This window comes from Cavia porcellus, unplaced genomic scaffold (genome assembly GCF_034190915.1).
Source record: "Cavia porcellus strain 051 isolate PalLab524CR breed Dunkin Hartley unplaced genomic scaffold, mCavPor4.1 scaffold_1, whole genome shotgun sequence".
NCBI lineage: Eukaryota > Metazoa > Chordata > Mammalia > Rodentia > Caviidae > Cavia > Cavia porcellus.
This window is the reverse complement of record NW_026947484.1, coordinates 236,038,179-236,060,312: the sequence shown is the minus strand read 5'-3', so window position 1 is coordinate 236,060,312 and position 22,134 is coordinate 236,038,179. Positions and strand designations below refer to the sequence as shown.

At 53.6% G+C, this 22,134-nt stretch overlaps 1 protein-coding gene across 3 annotated transcripts in view; it reads right to left on the bottom strand.

Moving 5' to 3' along the window:
- Adcy3 (adenylate cyclase 3) overlaps positions 1-22,134 on the bottom strand; it is an 82,609-nt gene that overhangs the window by 23,411 nt on the left and 37,064 nt on the right. For all 3 annotated transcript variants that reach the window (XM_063231499.1, XM_063231496.1, XM_063231504.1), the window contains one exon: positions 10,772-10,921. In XM_063231499.1, the coding sequence (XP_063087569.1) occupies positions 10,772-10,921 (150 nt within the window). The remainder of the gene's footprint in view (positions 1-10,771; positions 10,922-22,134) is intronic.

Sequence of the window (22,134 nt, the reverse complement as noted above, 5' to 3'; positions counted from 1 at the left end):
TGAATGAAATAATCTCCCCAAAACCAACCGCAGGAGAACAGAACGGGGTGGCAGTACAGACAGGAAGAGCCTACACGGCTGTTGCAGAGTTAAAATGAATTTGCAGCATAAAGTGGTGAACTGGCCAAGGCCCGGTCCGGCCCTGTCCCTGTCCACCTGCCTGGTTCTCAGCCCAGCTGCCCCCTACTCCACAGGGAAGACGACGGCACCCAGGCCTTCACTGGGGCCATGGAGCCTGTGGTCTGAGGGGCAAAGTGCACTCTATGGGATCGGAATCCCAGTGCCAGCCCCAGGCCTGCGGGAAAGGGAGGAGACCATGAGCAGGCCCCAGGAGAGCGGGTTAATGAGGGAAGGCTGCTGGGAAGCGGCCTGTGGTTTTCACACAGGGAAGGCGTTTTGGAGTTCTACAGTTTAGAGCATGCAAACCCTCATTCCGTGACAGCAGCTGAGAAGATTCCAGAAAGAACACATGCCCAGATGGAAGGCCAGCCTGGAGGAGGTGGACCCTGTCCAATTCCGGGAGCGCAGGCCTGGGCGCTGACAAGGGCCCTGCACAGACGGAGAAAGGCGGCAAGTCGGTCACCTGCTTCACTCTCTCTCTAGCCCTGAGAGCCTTGACAGTTACCCTAAACTAACACGGTGACCAAAGTCCAGGCCCTGACCATCTGCGGGAAAGGAGAGAAAGAGGAGGTCCTGAGAGTCACTAGGAAGTTTTCTGATGGAGCGAAACACCGCTCGGCTCTGGAAACACGCCTGTCCTGTGGGGGGGCAGGAAGCTAGGGGGTATCTGGCCCCCAGGAAAAGGGGCCCAGCAGGCTGAGGTAGGACGGTTGCCTCCTGCTTTCCTGGGCAGGGTCTCTTCACAGTGACAGATGCTCGGAGCTGCTCATGCCCTGCCAGGGCCCTGTGGCAGCTCAGCCTCCACCCGCCCAGAGCAGCCAGCCACGTCCCCTCTTCCAGGCCCCTCTCCCCAGCCCCTCTCCGTGGGGCTGGCTACCGGCTGCTGATTGCAGGGCTGAGGTAGAGGGAGGAGGCCTGTGCTGCTCCCAGGGGCCCTGGGCTGCTACAGTGACGCTCTGGCTCTGGCTCTGGCTCGGCACTGGCAAGTTAATTACAGCACAGCGGCCCGGAGGGATCCGGATAAATGAACTTGGCCGGGGAGAAGCGAGGTTTCTGCAGCATCGCGGGAGACAGGGCGGAGGAGGAGAAGTGTCCAGGCCGTGTGCATGCCTGGGGCCAGGTACACGTGCATTCTGCAGGTTCTAGAAAGGGTGCGTGTGTGTGAGCTCCCCATCTATTGCAGGCTGCAGCCGGACACACCGATGCTTGTGTGACGTGTGTCACGGACCCATCTAGGGCTCTGAGCAAACCCACAAGTGTTCAGCAAACTGATCTTTTCTGATCTTGTTCTTAACTTATCCAAAGTCGTGGGAGTTTCCAGACCATCTGGAAGACCAAAGGTCACCAGATCCACCAGGTGCCCACCCACCCCGGCCTGACGTCTAAACAGGGGAGGACACTTGAGGCAGGAAATGAGGACCAGAAAGACCAAGCCCGCAGCCCGGGCAGTTCCAGGCCCAGACCCCATCCCTACGGCAGAGGTCCAGCATGTGAGATCTGGAAAACCAGTGCTGCCACCACACAGGAGGCCCACGGTGCTGTCCCTATCCAAAGGATGGGGTCACAAAAATCAAAGTACAGTCATTGGTCATCTATGCAGAGATCAAAGGCAAACAGTCCTCCAAGAGAGCTCAAGTGAGCAGACGGGCCCGGCCCACGTGGAGATGACTGGTCTTCCAGGGCGGGGCGTGTGGGCCTTGGGCCTGGAATCCTAAGGAGTCCCCAGGGACAGGGGCCTCTGTATGGGCTGAGGTAGCTGCGGTCTCAGGAGAGAGCCCTTTGGGTCCAGAGACAGCCACGTGTGTGCTACCTGGAGCCCTCACCAAGCAGACCTGGCACCGGCTGGCACTCAATGGAGGTTTGGCGAACTAATGAGCATCAACTAGAGACATGGCCCAAGGGGCGAGCCATCCCGCTACAGCAGCACTACCAGAACTTTCCTCAGTTAATATGGAGTCCCTGGCCACACGCAGCTGCATATCAAGCACGTGAAGTGTGGGGGTAGTGAAACCAAAGGGCTGGCATTTAACCTAATTTAATTTATATTTAATGGTAAGCATGCAGCCCAGTGGAAGAGGGCTTCTCTAGTGCGCTCAAGGCCCTAGGTTCAATCCCCAGCACTGGAAAAAGAAAAAGAAAAAACGGAAATTACACTCAGCCCTGGCTACCACACGGAAGGCGTGGCTCTAGAACAGTGCGGCAGCTAACAGCACGCTTGTTAGAGCCTCGCTCTCCGCTACGCAGCCACCGGCCACACACCACACCTCTCCACCCCTGTAAGTGGCAACCCTGCCTTTCCGGCTGCTTCCAGGCTGACGTCCTCAGAGGACCACTGACTGCTCAGCGTCCTGCCTCATGTCCAGCCTGGTTCCGCCTACAGAGCATACCCTGAAGCCTCCCCCACCCACCCACCCCTCTGTCCTGATGTAAGCCACTGTCGCCTCCCGCTCAGAGCCCTGCCCTGCTGCTAACTGGTCTCCGGGCACCTTCTGCCCCCGTCTCCTACCTCAGCAGCTGCATGGGTCCATTTAAGCCTAAGGCCCTGCCCACCATATCTCCTAACCCGCTCGGGGATGGCCTGCACGATCCAGCTCACGTCGCCTCTGCCTTCCCTCATTCCTGCTCCACCTGTACCGGTCACACTACAGGGCCCAACACCCCACAGTTCCCACCTTTGCCGCCTCAGGGCTCTGCCCCAGCCTCACCTTAGCCGGTCTCCCCAGCCACAGATACCCAGAAGCTGCCACCACGCTCTCCCCTGCTCTGCGGCCTATGTTCCTGTGTCTCCTCCGCCACCCCAGTCCCCAGGGCCCAGAAGGACCTGAAACACCTGAGTGTGCATGCACTCCTGCAGACCTCACAGGCACCCTATTCCGTTCCCATTTCACAGACAAACTGGGACGCAGAGGGCCTGAGAGCCAGGGCTGGCCCTTGGCGCAGGGGCCCGGCCAGGATATGATCGTACCGCACTAAGGTCCCTGCATTCCCAAGACAGTTAAAATCGCAGGTCATTACACAGAATGTACAAATCTTTAACAGTTACTCATTTTTAAAACCCTGAGCAGGTCAAACAAAACAGACACCCACAGGTAGGTCCAGAGGCTACCTCACAGAGTCTCCCGGGCTGTGGACCTGCCTCACACAGCCCTCACCAGGAGGAGGTGTCCACTAGTGGATGCGTGAAGGGGCTGACCTTAAGCAAGTGCTCAATTAAACTACCAGTCTTACTAAATGTAATTTCTGCAAGGGCAGAAAACACGGCCACGCCGGCCGCGCACTGACTTCGTGACTGTCGGGGGAGAAAGTGCCGTGAGAGGTCACAGCAGGGCCCTCCCACTGCCACCAGGAGCCACCATGGCTTTAGGACAGCGATGCTCAACCTTTCATAGATTTCAGTGACAACAAACAGCCCACAGAGGCTACTCAAGGACAGGATGCTCCCTGCCTGCACCGCCGTGGGATCTGTGAAATCCAGAGGCAGGAACTGGCAGGAACCGGCAGGAACCGGCAGGAACTGGCAGGAACCAGCAGGAACCAGCAGGAGCCGGCAGGAACCAGTGGGAAGAGGAGTGTCAACTCCTCCTCACATCAGGGAGATGTAGGCTTTCTCACACCGACAGCCAGTCAGGGCTCAGTCAGCGACTGAGAGCATCATGGAGGAGCAGAGTACTCCAGGCGGGGATGGGGGTGCCTGGAGATTCCCGTCAGACTGTAGGCTTGACACCTCAGCCTCCTAAGACACGGGGACATCACCCCAGCCAGCGATGAGAGGAGGGTGGGCACACGCTTCTTTCTCCATGCCAGCCTCCTGCCCTCCTTCTGCCCACACTCTGCTGCCAGGCCGAGCCTTGGTGTTGGCACTGGAAGCCCAAGAACCCCAGGGGGCAATCGGCCGGCCTGCCCGCTGGGTAAGATCAGCTGAGGTGACTCTAAACATGTCCTTGGAGCCAGAGGTCTTGCGGGGAAGAGTGAAGCAGGTCTGGGCAAAGGGCAGAGAGGACTAGGGTTCAGGAAAACAAGCAGCAGACGCTGAGCCCAGGGGTCCGGGCCCCTGAGCGCAGGGATTCGGGGAGCGGAGTGGGCTTTCAAGGCAGAAGGCCGCCCACCTGGCTAACAGTGTCACAGAGCAGCGGCATAGCCCGGTCACCAAGGTCCTGCTGCCACATTAGGGCAGAGCAGTCATTTGCTCCTGTGTATCCCCATGGGGGCTGCACAGAAGGCCCCTGTGGTCCACAAGCCACATTCCCTGGGGAGCCGAGAGTGGAGCAGCCGGTGGCCTTCCTGGAGCCCCACAACACCCCACCCGGCTGACCCCCCACAATGTCCTCCCCTCCATAGGGTGGGCACCAATGGCGTCTCTCCTCGATGAAAAGGGCCAGGCAGAGAAGGCTCCCCTAGCAGGGTGCGGCCTGAAGGAAGAGCAGGCTGAGCTGGCCTCTCCTGCTGCCCGCCATCCCTCCCCTCCTCCTCTAAACAAGTCTGCATGTGCGTGAGAGGCTCGGAATTCTGCAGCTTGTGTGGGCTCCAAGCATGTGCTGGGAGCCTCCCGGGATGCCTGCTGTTGCTGAGTGGTGGCTGGGGTGCTTAGCAACCCTCAAGGTCCCATCGAAGCCCTGGAGGGTGTCATGTGGGAATCCCAACAAACAACGCCAGTTCCTCCCTCTGGGCCTCCAGCTCCACCCTAACAAGCAGAGGAGAGGCGGCACACAGGTGGAGGCCCACTCGGCCAGATCTGTAGCTGTCAGGTCACTCTCAGAGAGCCAAGGCCATGCTCAGAGTGTGTCTCCCCCGCAAGGCCGTGCAGTGGGCTGGGCCCAGCTCTGCCTGCAGAGGAGGCTGAGGCCGGCGGTCCATGTGGCTCAGCCACAGGTCCCAGACTCTTCTAGTCATCCAGGCGTTCGCTGTCTCCTCCTGCTCACTGAGCAGGACGTGCCAGCCTGTTAACACAAAGAGGGGCTTGCTCCGGCCCAGGGGACAATGGCCATCTGGCTGCCCACCCCCAGGAAGATTCTGGTCACCTCCCTAAAGGCGAGCAACCTCTGGGGCGGCAGCAGAGAAGCCGGAACCTCAGGATCCTGGGCAGGACTGTCATGGCCAGGTCACCCTGGACATCACTGTGCAGTGGAGGCGGAGGAGACACAGGGAGGGGACTGACCATGAAGGCCACGCAGCCGCAGCAGCGGGGCAGCTCCCTCTTGCCTCACAGCCCTAAGGCCAGTCAGAAATCAAGACGGGTGCAAAGTAACGTGATAGGCGAGGCTCGAGGCCTGGCTTTTGAAAGGAAACCATGCTACAGAGAGGGGAATCAGTGCAACCCCAGGGCCCCGAAACCCTGAGAGACAGATCAGCACTGTGCACATGCACAGCCCAGCGTGGACGCAACTTCACAGCCTTAGGGACACCACAGCCTCGTGCTCCCCTGCCAGCACCTCCTCATCTGCAGGCTCGCTTTCACCCCAGCCAGGGCTCTGGCAAGAGCAGGTGACAGGGGACCGTGTGGCCTCCATGACTGGCCACACTTAGTTCCCAAGATGCACTAACGTGAGCTCCTGGGGCGCGAGAACAGCCCAGGGTCCACCCATGCCCAATGTGGCCCACGTCAGCCCAGTGCCTGCGGAGGGTGACCTCTGTCCTGCCTGGAACCAGGGAAGGACACATGGCCCAGCCAGCTCCCATCTGCCCCTCTCCAGCCAACGATCCGATCCCCAGGGGCCGGGGTTGGGTCCCAGCAGCCAACAGCACCGAGGGGCTCCCGGCTTCCACTCTTACCTCTGCCTTTAACCCTCCACGGGACTCCCAAACCCGTGAGGGTATTATTTTTAATCCCGATTTTTACAAATACTAAACTGAAACAGGGAAGCAAACTGCCAGGGTCACACAGGGACAAACCCAGCCTTGGTTACAAACTCCAGGTCCCAGTACACCAGAGGGCGTCCCCTCCTGTGCAGACATAGTTGCCACCTGTCACAGGCTGGGGAGAAGGTGCGGGGTGGCGGGAGGGGGCCAGGATCTTGGTCTAAAGTCCTCCAAGTGAGGACCATCCCAGGGAACTAGGCTTCCCAAAGCAAATCAGCCTTTTGGAGATAAACAAGGAAAAGTTAAGGTGCCTAAGTGAACTCACGTTCATTGCTGGAAGGATATAAACAGTTTGAGCCCATGTATGGGACAACTTGGCAGAATTTATCAACACTAAACATGCATGTGGCTGCTTCCTCAAAAAGTTAAACACAGATCTATGAAGACCTGCCCGGCAGCCCGACTCAGGGTGACCCCGAGAAGACAAGCAGAGGCCCGGCAGACTTCCTGGGCCCTGCTCCTAGCAGCTCTGCGCACAAGGACAAAGGGATAAAGGAGAACAGGGCGGCAGGCGGGTGACACGTGGGTGACCCGGGGAGGGCCATGCTGCAGCGGGCAGTGCTGCGGGATCCTGGCCCCAACAGGAAGGAAGTTCCAAACCGCACTTCGACGGGGCTGGCCCTGGAAGGCTTCGTGTGAAATGGATGGAGCCAGACACAAGCGGGGAACTACCTCAGGGCTCCATTTAGCTGATGTACCCAGAACAGAGAAGGTCACAGGGCCAAGGCAAAACAGTAGCTCCCAGAGGCTGGGGCGGGGGAACCACTGCTCAGTGACCAGAGGCTTTCTGTGTGGGCCGATGAAAAAGTTATACTCCACATATTACACACGTATGTTTGACCACAGTGAAATGAAACGTGTGATTTTGTAAATGCCCACGCCTTTGACCCAGCAGTTCTACTTCTAGGCTTATATTCTCCAGATTTACGTGCAAACGCATCTCTGTAAGGGTATTACTTACAGCGGTGTTTGTAGCAGCACACTCACTGGTGTGGCATCTGCCCAGCTTCCCCAGCCTGGACACAGCACAGGGACACAAAGAGGCTTGTCTTCCTCCTTGCTGGCTCTTGCTGCCCTCTGCCCACCATGAACTGTTTCTCCTCTGTGATGCCCCTCTGCTACGCTACCTGCCTGAGCCATCTGATTATGGACTGAAACTCTACAAACTGTGAGCTAAATAAACCTTTCCTCCTTTAACTTTGGGTGTCAGGTATTTTGTCTCAGCAACGAGAAAAGTAACTAAGACGATCACACATCATGATCAAGCATGTTTCACCTCAGTGATGCAAGGATGGCTCAACATACGCAAATCAATAAACCACTGTTATGGCTGGTGTCTAGATGTCTCCCAAAGCCTCATGCAGTCACAGGAGGGAGTCTCTGAGGTGACTGGACAGGATACGTGAATATGGATTAAGGGTGCAGATAATGGCAATCCCACCCTGAGTTTGGGTGGCACCAGTGAGTGGCTTACAGCCAGGCTGCCACTGCCAGCTACCTGCCCTGCCACAGACTCCTCTGTGATGCTCCTCTGCCATGCCGCCCTGCCTTGGAGCCAGCAGACCATGGAAGGAAACTTCTACAAAATGTGAGCTAAATAAACCTTTCTTCCTTTAACTTGTAGGTACTGGGTATTTTGTCTCAGCAACAAGAAAAAATAGGACAATCACATAAAACACAGATAAAAATCACATGATCATATCAGTAGATGCAGAAAAAGTTTTTAACAAAATCCAGCATCTATTCATGACAAAAACCTGAAGAAAAGAGGTACAGAAGGAGCCAGGTGTGGTGGCACACACCTGTAATCCCAGCACTAGGGAGGCTGAGGCAGGAGGATCCTGAGGCCAGGCTGGGCTACATGGTGAATCTCAGATCAGCCTGTCTCAAAAACAGAAAAAGAAAATAGGTATAGGTAGATCTTATCTCAATCTGATAAAGTCATTTATGACATCCTTCAGACAGAGCACTAACATCTAGAATATATAAAGAACTTAAAAATTAACTCTCCAAAATAAAAGACCTAATCACAAAAAGGGCAGCCGAAAGGAATAACCACTTTCCACAAGAAGTAGCACAAATGGCCCAGTGAAGACAGTGGTAACCCGGAGTACAAACGTGATTCTTTCCGTGACTCTGGCTGCAAACCAAGTTGGGTAAGAATCGAATCGAATTCAATGGTTAGGCTCAATGGTGATCTCATGGAGAAATTTAATCTGGTTCTCATCCAGTTTGGTTTTGACCAGAATCATGGAGAGAATTAAGTTGGTGAGCTGAGGAACCACTGTACCCTGAAAAACATGTTCAATCTCTCTGGCCATTACAGAAACATAAAGCAATTCTGAGATTCTATGTTACTCCAGGTATCATCAAGAAATCAAACAGTGTAGTAACAAATGCTGGCGAGGAAAAAGAAAGCCTGCCTTGCTGGTGGGAATGTGAACTAGTACAAGCACTACGGAAGTCAGTATGGAGCCTCCTCAAAAAACTAAAACTACGAATTCCATTTGACCCAGCTCCTCCCCTCTAGGTATCTTCCTGAAAGTTAGAGACAATCACGTTACAGTAATACATGCAAGTTCATAGCAGCGTAACTCGTAAGTTAAATCGTAAAGCAGTTCATCAGTAAATGGATGGATAAAGAAAATGTAACTATACAAACAGAACACTGCTGCGTCGTGAAGAAGGATAAACTTGAGTGTCTGTAGGAAAACAGAGCGCCTTCTGCATAACGACCAGTGACATAAACCAGGCACGAGAGACTAAGTATCACACGAGCTCACTTATATGAGAAACCCAAAGTACAAGTAAATTCAAGAGCAAAATAAAAGGGAAAAGGAAATGGGGAGGGAACCAAGAACGAAGGTTAGGGAAGGAGGGGGACATAAAAGCCGTGACGCGTCACGTTCATGTACCAACTATGCGCAAGGCGTGTGTTCACCGTGTCTCACAAACATGTACTTATTTTTAAAACTATCCTTGTATGTCTGAAATAAATCCATTGCATCCTGAAAAGCCCTCTGGGCCAGCTAGCTGATGACACAGGCACTTTAAAACATGCACAGAGCCTGGCAGGATGCCATCGTGGTGTAGAGAGCCGACGGGCACCAGGCTGTGAAGCCAGTGAAGAGATTCTTTAAATACGTTCTGGCTACAGGAGGCCCTCAGGAAACGTGGGTCCCGGGCTCAGAGGACGGGGGCAAATATCACAGCCAGTAATCCTGGCCCTCGTCACAACGAGGCCAGGGAAATTCCCTTCTAAAATCTGCCTTGTTGCTGGGCGTGGTGGCACAGGGCTGTAATCCCAGTTCGGAGGCTGAGGCAGGAGGGTCACCGCAAATTCGAGGCCAGCCTAGGCCACATATTGAGTTCAAGGCCGGGCTGGACTGCACAGTGAGACCTTGTCTCAAAACCACTACCCCCTCAAAAACAAGAAGACAAAAAAAGAATATTAAAAATAATAACAATAAACAAAACCTGTCTTATGAAACAGAGGATCCAAGGCCCAGCACAGAAGCTTTTAGATCTCAGTGAGAGAAAAAAAGCCCAAGACAGGGGAAGCTGGCAGCCGCCAGCTCCAGGCCTCCGCCTGTGCTGGATGCCACCACCTGGAGGGGCAGACGAGGCCGCGATCCCCAGGGTGGCAGCACTGGGACCTGGAGAGGCACGGGCAACCACTGCTGCAGCCCGAGCCAAGCGGGCTGTCAGGAGGAGGAAGCAGGTCCCCAGAAGCACAGGCCGTCGGCCCGTTTGGCTCTGTCCCTCTTTCCCAGCCTCCTGGCCACCGTGAGGTAAGCAGGAAAGCTGCGCCATGCACTGCACTGGGACGCTTCTGCCTCACCGAGACAGCCGCAGAGCGGCTAACCCGGCTGGAGCCTCCTACACTGTGGGGACAAACCTTTCCTTCTCCCAGCCAGGGCTCTCAGCTACTCGGTTACAGCAACGCAGAGCTGACCAACACGAGGCTCAACAACAGCGTCCCCTCCAGGCCGGGACCCAGAACGACAGCCCCATCACCCTGTGGCAGGGTCTGCGAGAACAGTTTCAATCCACAGCACACAGGACCTCGAGGACACAGAGCAAAGGATCAGAGCGTTTCAACAAGTGGAGATAAACCTGTGGGGGACAGGAAACTGGTGGCTATAACCCCGGGAGACCTCTGAAAAGCATCTGAGAGGAATTCAGACCAAAGCCCATTTACAAGGCTGAGTCACCAGAGACCCGGGAGGACCCTTGTGTCACGGATCAGGCTGGAGCACAGCCAGGAAACAGACTGTGACGGGAAAAGGTAGACAGGGGAGCCCGGGGGGCCGGAGGGCTCCCCCTTCCTCAGTGACTTAGGATGAAGGGAAGAAGAGCCTGGCCAGCCGTGGGAGAGGAAGGGGACTGCAGGATGGCCCCCTGCTCCAGCACACAGTAGGTGTGCAGCACCAGTCTGCAGTTAAACGCCTGGGTGGGGGCGGGGAACAGGGCAAGGACGGGAGGAAAAGGAATCCACAAGGACTTGCTTTTCATCTGGGAAGGGAGCCCAGGGAGTCCCCGCTCCCACCTGGACAGCCCTTCTCGGTGCAAAGTGTTATCATGGAAAAAACAAACAGAAAGAGCAGGGAGGGAAGGAGGGAGGGAGGCGGAGGTCAAGCACAGAAGAGGCTCGGGATGGGAACCCCCAGCAGCCTCAGGCGGCCAGGAGCCCGGGGGCTGCGCAGGGGAGACCCCGCAGGGCTCCACTCCTCCCGGCTTCCAGGCCCAAGGCCTCCGCCACACCCGCCGAACCCACGGCAGACCCCGGCCTCACCTGCTGCTGGCTCTGCTCCTCCAGGTTCATCTTCACCTCCAGCGACTGGCGGGCCTCCAGGAAGGCCTTGCGGTGTTTCCGGTCGGCCATGTAGTAGGACATGATGCCCACGACGATGGCGCACAGGTAGAGGAAGACATTGGCCAGGATCTGCACCCAAGGAGGAGGACAGAAAAGGACAGCGGTGAATCACATCTCCAGGAAGGAGGGAGGGGACACGCGGGGTACAGAGGAGCCCACCAGAGGGGGCTCCGACCTGGATGGCTATTTAGGTCCCTGCCCCACCAGCCAGATGGTGAGGCCTTCCATAGCTCGGGGCCTGGAACAGAGTGAGCAAGTGAGTGTGTGTGAGTGTGAGTGAGTGTGTGTGTGTGTGTGTGTGTGTGAGAGAGAGAGAGAGAGAGAGAGAAAGTGTGTGTGTGTGTGTGTGTGTGTGTGAGTGTGTGTGTGTGTGTGTGTGTGTGTGTGTGTGTGTAGCCTGGCTCCGGGGAGGCTGCACAGTGTGGCCCAACCCCTCCTCCTGTGGGTCAGGAGGGAGCAGGCCTCTGCCACCCATTTACCCGGTCGTTTGTTCAGTCAGCATTTACTGAGCCTGCACCTTCTGGGTGCTCTCAGATGCTATGATTGGCCGCTACGCTGACTCTTTGGAGCCAGTTGGACCCCACGATGGCTGGACCGCATCCCCTGGCCTCTGAGCTTGCTCCGGGCAGGGTCTGTCTCCTGCTGGGCCCCTCCTGCTCCCCTGGTGCCAGCTCCACACCTGCCCACCTGGTTCCCAAGAGCCTGCCCAGGGAGGACCGATGCCTCCTGTCAGCCTCTGCATGTAAGACAGGAGTTGAGGGGCAGAAGGGAAGGAGAGCCGAGAACGTTTTTCCAGGTACACAGGACCCTCGAGTTATGACCGGCCTCACTTTTATAAAGACAATGTGATTTACAGATGCAATTTTAGGTTTAACTTACAACCAAAGTCTCGAGATCCAACTCAAAACCTGGCCACTTGTGTGTAAACAAAGACTCGCGATGCCAGAAAAGCATGGGGAAGCGGACAGAAGCATCAGTCTGAGCCGGGGCGCGTGTGTGGACGGGATTTAAGTCAGTGCTTTATGTAATCACTGTGATTACAGCTATCAAAATAGCCCCAGAAAGACTGGAAAAAAAGCCAAGGAAGGACGTGAAGGTAAAGAAAGCGATCACAATAAAAAAGCAGCACATTGTGGGGAAACTTGAGAGTGCCATTCATGTGAGTGATCATCACCATCTCGGCAGCTTCCCAGAGAAAGACTCGTGCATGCCGTGTAAGAACACTGGGGTGGCTCCAGGTGTTACTAAGTTAGTAAGTCACGGTCACTGACTTCCTTAACGACTTGCTCAGTGTCACATCACTACAGATCGAAGTTAAAGAAAAGCTAAAAATAGACAACCCTAGACCAGTTTTTAGTTCTGAAAAGGTTGAGACCAAGTGAACCAGAAGCAGGTCCCAGTGGGCCACAGACTCTCCCAAAGAGATAAAGGGCAGCAGAGAGCCGGATTCCCGATGTTCTTATAGAAGGGGACTCTGCTTCCTCCCTTCCTGCAAGCCAGAGATGTCAACTTGAATGGTGAGACAGGTGTGAAACTGATGATTCTGATAAACTAGACACATTTTATAGCTTTTTGGTGAATACATTAAGAAAATTACTGGCATTTCTGGTCAATTATGCATATTATACAACCCCTTTTTATTATGAAAAGGTTAGTTACCGGGTGCTTTGGGAGGTTCAGAAAGCACTACAGGCATTTCTTATGGAAAAAACTTTTATAACCAACATGAGTTACAACCAGGCCTTGCAAATGAATTGAGTCTCCTATACGGGGGATTAAACACAGAGCCTCACACACACTAGGCAAGTGCTCCAGTGCTAAGCTATATCCCTGTCCTTTTTAAAATTTTAGTTTTAAACAGGGCCTAAGGTGTCCATATTACAGACAGCTAAGTTAGGTAGAAATTTTATTGGCAGGGGCTGGGAAAATAGCTCAGCATCACAAGCCGTGCCTGGCAAGAACAAGGTTCTGAGTTCAATTGCTGGTGCACCCCCAAAATATTACAAGCAGCCAGACAGAGCTGGGGCCTTCAAAGAGTTAGCACAGAGGATGAGAACACCTTACAACTGTGGGTGGGGGTGTGTTCCCTGGAGGCCAGGTCTCAAGGTGGAGATGAAGTGACCCCACCCACTGCCCCAGGGGTAAGCAGTAAGGGCATCCATCACCTGAGGGCATCCGTCACCTGAGTGGGGACCTGACCCACGCCTTCCAGGAGAGGTCCTTGTTCTCCCCACGCCCACCTGCTCGCTTCCCATTGGGTCAATATTACCTAAGCAACCACACTTGGGACCTTATTGGTCGATCACAGTTTTGTCCCACTCATACCCACCTCTGGATTTTGTACCCGCCTTGTGATTTTGCTCTACAAAATGTCCTTTGAGAATTGGACTCATGGTCAAGCCACTGTCCAGGTCCCCTTCTGGCTCTCTTAGAGGCTGTCTTTCTCTCAATAAATATTTCCCACTCTTGACCTCTGTGGTTCCTTAAAATTCATTTTTCAGTTTTGGGGAACAGGAACTCAGCATATCAGACATCTATCCAATCAGGAGTTATAATATTTCCCTTATATTATTTGCAGGTCCTGTATCATACCTATATCACCAAACTGGCCTCAAACCTGTGATTCCCTTGCTTCAGCCTCCCAAATAACTGACATTACAGGCATGCTATGTCTAACTTGAAGAATTTCTTAATTTCTAGCTCTACCAGAAGTGAAGCTTGGATTCTGGGGTCACTGAAAAATGTGGGGAGGTCAATTTTAGATTTTTTTAACATAATGATTTAATAGATGGTTACATAGTAGGTTCCAGTGTTAATTTTCTGAGTTCTCCTGGTTACAACACACCTCCTTCTCCTGATGAACAAGCAGCTTTCATGTTTCTTCAGGCCTGATGGGTGGCACCCAAAGGACCCGCAGCCGCCACCATGCCCAGAAGAATGTTCCCGCGCTGAGCCCCAGGGGCGCTCGACAAGGACCCCTGGGTGATGATTAACAGGAGGTATGGGAGCTGGTCACAGTCACCCAGGCTCCTCTGAGGGCTGCTTCCGATACTGGCTGCACACGGGCCCCTCGGACTGGTGACCGCTATGAGCCCCAGGAGCCACTGCATGGTGGGGACCAGGCCAGGCCTCCGGGAAGGACAGGAAGGTGGGCGGGCAGGGCGCGGTCACCCCTCTAAAACACTTCCTTCCAACTGCTTCTCATTATAGTTTAAGAACTAGAGACTGAGGGAAACATTCAGCCTCCAGGGAAAACGTGAACCCCAGTGAGAATCTGAAATGGTCTCTCCGTCAGCATGGCAAACGGTTTCTTCATGGGCCCGAGTGCCACTGGAGTGGATTTCTGGGAGGAGAGGGACCTTCCTCTTCCAAACTCCTCTTCCCTGGCAGGGCTACCTCCCTGCAGCCACCTACTCTTGGTGAGCCCTGCTCTGGAGCCCCCACTCTGACAGCTTTGCACCCCACACCATGAGCCTCAAACTCACAGCGATCCTCCTGCCTCAGCCTCCCAAGTGCTGAGATTACAGGCATGTACCACCACACGCAGGGAAAGTCTCTTTGTGTATAAAAGTTTTCTTAATTCTTATGATGTCATTTTCTGGAAATGACTTACTTCAAAAGAATTGTCACTTTAAAAAAAAAAACACCATTTAAAATATTAATGAATCAAATGAGTGAGTCTCCCAACAGGTACACAGACAGACGGAAACTTTACAGCCCACACAGCCTGAAGTTTATAATAGCCCTCTGAACTGGCAGGAGTGGGAATATTCCTTGGGAAAGCCTTTCCTCTAGAAATTCCGGGCATCACAGTGTCCTGAACACTTCCAGCCTCTAGGGAGACAGGCTGCTCTAAGTCTTTAAAATAGAACTTGGGTCAGGACACAGCTCAGTGGTAGAATGCTGCCCTGCAGGAGCCCTGGGTTCCACCTCCACCACCACCACCAAAAAAATCCCCCAAAAAACCAAAAAACAAAAAAATAGAAGTCATCACTGGAGGTGGTCAATGGCTCTCTGGCCCAGGCCAATCTCTCCCCACTGGGGCATTCCACTCTTGAAAGTTCCAGAACATTCCAGAAGCAGAGAGAGAGAGGGGGCCGCTAGGGATCCTGGCATCCACATGGCTGCCCATGGAGACCTGTGATGCTCTGCTGCTACAGGAAGGCCACACTGGAGCCTCTGCTCATTAAAACCTACTGAGATGTTTTGGAAAAAGAGTCTCCTGGGAGCTTGCAAGACTGGAAGGGCAGGGGAACAGGCACCCCAAAGGCCGCCAGCCTGCCTCCCCCAGAAGCCAGGGGCTATGCAGGCGGGGTCCCTGCCTCCGGGGGCCACACTCAGCGCAGGCACAGAGGAGGCTCCTGCTGCCGCAAGCCGCCTTCACTGCAGCCACAGAGGTTCTCTCCCCTGCCCTCGGAAGGCCACCAGCTCCTGCCCGCCTGCCCACAGAGGGCTGCACGTTGTGGCAGCTCTGTGGCTTTACCCTTGGCCAGCACTTAGCACAACACCTGGTTCTTATTCTCCAGGACATGTTTACCTCATACTATGTCAAGACTCAGCCCAGCACCCTGCCCCAACAGAGCCACCCATTCATCCCTTCACTCATTCATTCTTTCACTGATTCAGCGTGCACTCACAATTTACTGAACCGGTGCCAAGCTCAGCGTTCAGCAGAGAACAAGGCAGAAAACATACCCGCGCCCGAGAGCTTAAACAAGTAGCAGCCTGTTCCAGGAACTTAAACAGGAATCAGTCGCTCCAGTGATAACTGACTCAACCTGAGGAGCATGCACGGGATCTCATAAAACATAAAAATGACAGGAAGTCACTGGGCAGCAGCTCAGACCGGGCAGCGCCTCACCCCTGCAGCGGGGATCACAGCCACGCTCCTGCTGTCACCTCCCGGAGCGGGTGTGCTCTTTTGTCTCTGGTCATGCAACTTGCTTTGGCCAAACATGCTAGCACACAGGAAAGGAGCAGATTTCTGAAACACCCTCGCAAAGCGGGCCTCTCCTCTGGGGTCCTGCAGCCACAAGAACAGTATCATCAAAAGCTGACTGGAACCACAGGATGAGAGCCCGGTATGGATGAAACAAACGCAAGATACGGCTTGGGGCCAAATGCACCCGAGTCCAGCGGGCCCCGCGAAGCCCCTGCCGGCCCACAAACCTGCAGGTCAGTCTGGGCTTGCCATACACGGCCAGCGCTGCCTGCAGCGGCATTAGCGCCGCTCTAAGGGAAGGAGGGTCATTTAAACTGAGATACGAGTGACACACGGAAGATCAGAGGAAAGCGCCCTGGGCAGAGAACACTCAGGCCCAGACACGTGGCTCTTCAGTGGGACCCCACAACGCAAGGTACATCTGTGTCCCCACGATGCCTCTGGGGGAGCTCCCCACCAGGATGCAGCATGTGCAGTACCAGAGGCCAGGGTCCTGCAGGGAAAGCTGAGTGAGCTGCAGGAACGGTGACGGCAGAAAGGAGGACAGCTCCTTCCACGCTGCGACATTCCTCCAGACGCGGCAGCCAGAGGGAGAGGCGATCTGCCCGCTGCCAGGCCCGCTGGGCCACACGTCTGTGTGTAGACGCGGCCTCCAGGACTGGCACTGGCGGGTGGGGTGCTACACGCAGCACGGCACATTCGACCCAGCGTTACCTGGCCCAAATGCCACAGAGCCGAGGCGGAGAAGCCTGGCTTCAGAGATGCCTCTGGCACCTGTGACTAAGCTTTTTCTTAAGCTTTTGCTTTGTAGAACTCTGAGTTCTGCAGCAAGGCTGTGAACTGGTGAGTTTATCCTCGCATCATCTGTAGACCTCGTGGGCTGAGAAAGGCGCTACACTGAAGACCCGGGCTTGATAAATGCACCCACGAAGAAGGCCCCAGTCTCAGCAGTACAGGCGAGGAGGAGGAGATAAGCTACCTCTGTTTTAGCATCACACATTAATCTAGGCACTGAACATGGGAGGTTAGGGATTAGATTTGGGGACAATCGATGAAGCCCTACGACCAGGGGGAAATCACCCGCTGCCCTTCCAGGGGAGCAAGTCCACAGCTTTCACCAGCCTCCCAGAAGCATCTGTTCCCCCATGACAAAGCAGCACACAAGCAACCCAAAGAGCCTGCTCTGTTCTCGTCATTTCAATAAGATACAGAAAGCACCCGACGCCTTCTTTGATGTGACCTCGCTATTTAACACCTTGGTCTCTTTCTCTGGGTCAATTAAGTTCAAGTCTACTTATGGAATCCACTTTAAGGCACCTTTGGCATGTTTGGAACTTCTTTTCTTTCTTCCTTTTTAGGTTTTTAGAGACAGGGTTTGCTCTAATTCAGGCTGGCCTTGATGGATCTCATTTTGTGGGCTAGGCTAAACCTCAAACTCAAGGTGACCCTCCCGCCTCAGCCTCCTAAATGCTGGGTTTACAGACCTGTACCACCATGACCACTGGGCCTTTCTCAAAAAGCAGTCAATTTTGGGTTTAGGTCTAGGAGAGCTCTCTCCTATATACTGAAACCCCTGTGCTGCCCTGTTAAAAAGACTCCCTTTGATGTTCCTATAAAAAACAAAGCGGGTGATTCAATACTACTGAGTTCTCCAGCAGGGTGGCAGGACACATGATGGGTACTGGAGATTAAGAATGACCTCAAGGGGCCAGGGATGTAGCACAGCGGTACAGCACCTGCCTGGCAAGTATGAGGTCTTGAGTTTGATTCCTGGTTCAAAAAAAAAAAAAAAAAGAAAAGAAATGACCTTAAGGGTCTTAAATCTAGTGGGAGGTACAGAAGCTATAGAAAACAGAGGAAGAACACACTGTCTGAAGAGCAGGAGAATAAGTGAGCAAAGCTTTCAGGGAGGGAGAAAAGCTTGTCGTTACATGTGTCTTCATATGTACAATCTGGTGACAAAGGAAATTCAATTGGACTAACTGATAACCAATACTTTTTTTTTCAGAACTGGGGAATGAGCTCTCGGCCTTTGCCCTGAGGCTAGCCTTTATTTTTTTGGGAAACAGAGTCTCAGTAAGTTGCCCAGATGGGCTTGAACTTGTGATCCTCCTGCCTCAGCCTCCCAAGAATCCTGGTGAGACAGGAAACTGGGGTGTGTCAAAGCTGGCTGGAGGGACTCCGGATTTAGTTCAGTGGTGTAAGTGCCTGCCTGGCAAGCGCAAGGTGGAGAATTTGTCCCAGGTCCCAGAATAAATAAACAAATAAGGCAAGGCATGGTAACAATTTACATTAAAAAAAAAGCTGCGGAGGAGTGGGTGTGTCCTGCTAATTATAAAATCCCAGGATGAAGGCACAGAACAACCCAAGTCCCTGCCTGTAGTCTGCTGGGGAGATCTCGGAGACCAAGGAGGCCTAACCCTGACGTCAGCCGAGGAGTGGCTGACCCAGAAGTGCAGCCCACAATGAGTTTTAGCTGAGTTCTCTCTTGCATGGTGGCTCACCCTGATGCTGTAGGGCAGTGACGCGGAACCTTCTAGAGACCGAGTGCCACACTGCAACCGCGGAAACTTCTAGAGACCGAGTGCCACACTGCAACCGAAAGCCACTTATTCACCACAAAGTACCAACACTGCAATTAAATCTGAGTGCTGAGGTTTTAGTTTAGAAAAAAAACAACTCTGCGTTATCATCTTTTGTCTGAGAAGAAAACACTGTAACAGGTGCCTTAGGTTCGCTGCTGCCGCCATGGGGTGTACTTCTTTTCCTGCCTTTAATAAAACTTTGCCACCATTTGCACTTAAAGGAAGCTGTGACACTAACTTTAGGACAGAAACTAGAAGCCCTCACTTCTTATCAGTTCAGACAGACTCGCGGTTAACAGTTGGCTGTGTACCAGGCCACGCTGTCAAACACCGGGAAGTTCCGAGGTCCACAGGCCCAGGAGTTGGCCACTCTGATGGGCAAATGGTCTCCCAGACCTACACAACCAGGCAAGGCATCAGGGACCTCCCCTCCAAGACGCTCAGGGGTACGATTCACCACAGGGGAAGCGGCTTTGTCCAAGGACATCCAAAGACAAGTTACGCAGCTGTCAGTTCGCAACAGCCCAACTTCCCCCAGGTACCTCTGCCCCAAAAGGCAGAGCTAATCGCTCTTACTTGGACACTGATATTAGAAAAAGGCAAAAACTTAAACATCTATAGAGACGCAAACATGCCTTTCTGGTGCCACACAGCCATGCAACAATCTGGAAAGGAGCAGCTTGCTAAGGAATGCGCAGTCATCCACAAACACAGCAGGAAATCCTGCGACTCTCAGAAGTCGCCCATCCTTCCAAGCAGCTGCTGTCATTATTGCAAGGGATCCGAGACCTGTCTGAAGTCTCTTTGGGAAATCAAAAAGCTGACAAGCAAGAAGGGCAGGCCTCCGGCTCCTCAAGACCTCAGTCTGATCCCCAGTTCCCAATGAGCCATGGCAGTCCTCCCTCAAGAGACACAGTGACAAGATATAAAAGCCCTACATCAGGAGAGTCGGGTGTGGTGGCTCACGTCTGTAACCCCAGCACTCGGGAGGCTGAGGCAGAAGGATTGTTGCGAGTTCAAGACCAGCCTGGGCTACAAAGTGAGCTCAAGGCCAGCCTGAACTGCATAGCGAGACCCCCTCTCAAAAAAGACAAAAAAAAAAAAAAAAAAAAAAAAAAATCCCTACACCAGCAAGTGTCCCAGGACTAAAGAGAGAGCCACTCCTGAGAATCCCTGGGAGACCTGAGGCTCCTCTTCAGAAAGCACAGCTTCCATGTGGCTCTGGGAGCAGTCACTGATGACCCTAATTCACCAGCTTAAACGGGCACCATGGTTGAGGCTCCCGTTCTCAGTTAGACCCACGGTGTGGACGCTCTTCCTAAGTCCACGGCTCCCAGGTTCTCAGTAATTTATCTAATCTTCCTCTTTGCTGTGCTTTGTCTCCCCAAGAAGCATGGGAATCTGACCTGCTCCTCAAAGCTTTTGGGTCTGTAGTAATAAAGTTCTTTCTCTCTCCCACTGAACAGGCAGCTCAGCAGTCTCTAGCTCTTTTTCATTCTCAGTGTCTTCTGACAGGATTTTTTTCTTCCCTGTTCAAGCCAGCCCACAGGCCACAGCACCCCAAGGTAGCCGGAAAGCGAGGAATCCCCAATGGGTAGGGCCCTCAGCTCCTGCCAGCTGGAGGAAGCACAGAAGACACAGACCTCTACTCTACCAGCACCCCATAAAGAATTCTGGGGGTACGTGTCTCCTGGGGGGAATGTGACAAGAGATTAGGGTGTGCCAAGTGGCTGGAAAAGCAGGGGAGGCCTGTCAATCACCAGGACAGGACACAGGCACAGAACAGGTCCCAAAGCTCCGCGTGCGGATTTCCCACAGGATCTTGAGCAAACCTGTGACCTCAGGGGTGGCCTAGCCCCGAGGTCTCCTGAGGAGTGGGCGATACGAAAAGGACAGCCCGCCCCGGGCTTCCGCCACCGTCTGCCCTGGCACGGAGCTGCTCATGCTGTAGGGTGTATTTTTCTTACTTTTACTTGACCCAAACTCGCTCTCCAAACCCTGTTTTTCTTCCCGCCTTTATTAAAACTTTGCTACCACTTGGGCTTGTCTTATCCAATTCTTTGCTCAAGACAGATTGAACCTAGAAACCCCCTCTAGGAGATGCCGGCACCCCAAACCCAGGAACCTAGGAACTCAGGATAATAGGTACGCAGCACCACACCTGGCTCAGTGACGATACTAACTGAAGAAAAGGTGAACGGTGATAAACTGCAGAGTCAGGAGATTCCCCCAGGAGCAGGGCTCAGGCTGCTGGCTCGTTCCTACCTCTAAGCAGTGCAGCTGCACTCACAGCAGAATTCCCCTCAGCAACTCTCCTGTATCCAGCCACCAGCCACCAAGCAAGGTGGTGTAACAAACACTGAAACAAAGCTGAGGCTGCCAGCCGCCTCGGCCCTTACACCACACCTGCCTGCAACTGGCAGCTTTCACCTCCCTCTGTCACCACCTGCAGGATTTGCCCACTTATTCTGTCTCAATTTTTAACAATCTTTTGATCCTTGGTTTACCCAGGTCCTCAGTTACGTCTCCTCATAACTTTCTTCTCTGACCTTCCACACATTCAAGGCTACGTCCACTGTGATTTTCTCTGTTAATGCTTTCATGTCTCCTGCACTTAACTCAGTTCCCTGAATTTTCAATTCCGTTTTGTTTTGTTTTTTTTGTTGTTGTTGTTTTGAGACAGGGTCTCGCTATGCAGTTCAGGTTGACCTTAGGCTCACTCTGTAGCCCAGGCTGGCCTCAAACTTATAATAGCCATCCTCCTGCCTCAGCTTCCTGAGTGCTGGGATCCTTGGCACCACTAAACTACTGGTGCTCCCCTCACCCTCGCTCTGCAGGGAGCACCTTCACGTCACTTGGGGCGTCCAGCTGGGCAACTCTAAATACAGTGACACCAGCCACCCACCGTAGTCAGTGGCGCATGCCTATAATTTCAAAATTCTGGGAGACTGAGGTGGAAAGATCACACATTTGAGCCCCGTCTGGCAATTCAGCAGCTTAGCAAGACTCTGTCTCAACAGAAAATTTTAAAACGGCTGGGATCTGGCTCAGCGTGGAGGCTCTGGCATCAATCCCTAGTACCACAATAACAACAACAAAACTATCAAACCAGAGGTCCAGACACTGGAATTAAACAGCTAGGAGGGAACTTAACCAGCTCCAACCAGAGGTCCCAGTCCTGCCAGCTGGGACAGCACCCAACTCAGCAGAGGACCTCAGCGAGCCTTGGCTGAAAGCCTGCACCAGGGCCACTGTCCCCAGGTCGCCTGGACCCCTTTCTGAGAGCCAATGGCGGATTACCGAGCCGACCTGGTCTTCCAGGTAGTGTCTCCGGGCTCTCGGACCTGCCTCAATCTGGCCCAAACCCATCTTCCCACAGCAGTGGAAACAGATGTGTCTCCCTAGCTCCTCTCAGTCCTGCTAAGCCACCCTAGTTACATATTAATCTTCCAAAATTATATTTTTTGCAAGTGCTATCTCTTGCTGAAGTCATCTCCATAGCTGTCAGCTGTCCAAAAGCTGAAAATCCTCATTCTAGCATTCAAGGTTCGGTATCCTTTAGGCCCCGTGAACTTCTCTAAATACCCCCATGATTCCTGAGGTAAACTATCTGCTTGAGCCAATCCCACGGCACCTCTGATCTCAGTAACTGCTCACAACCACGCTTCGGGGGTCCTCAAAGTTGGGCCAGCATAACTGGGGGCAGCCCCTCATTTCCTCTTCTAATGCACATGACTTCTGTATTCTGTTCCACT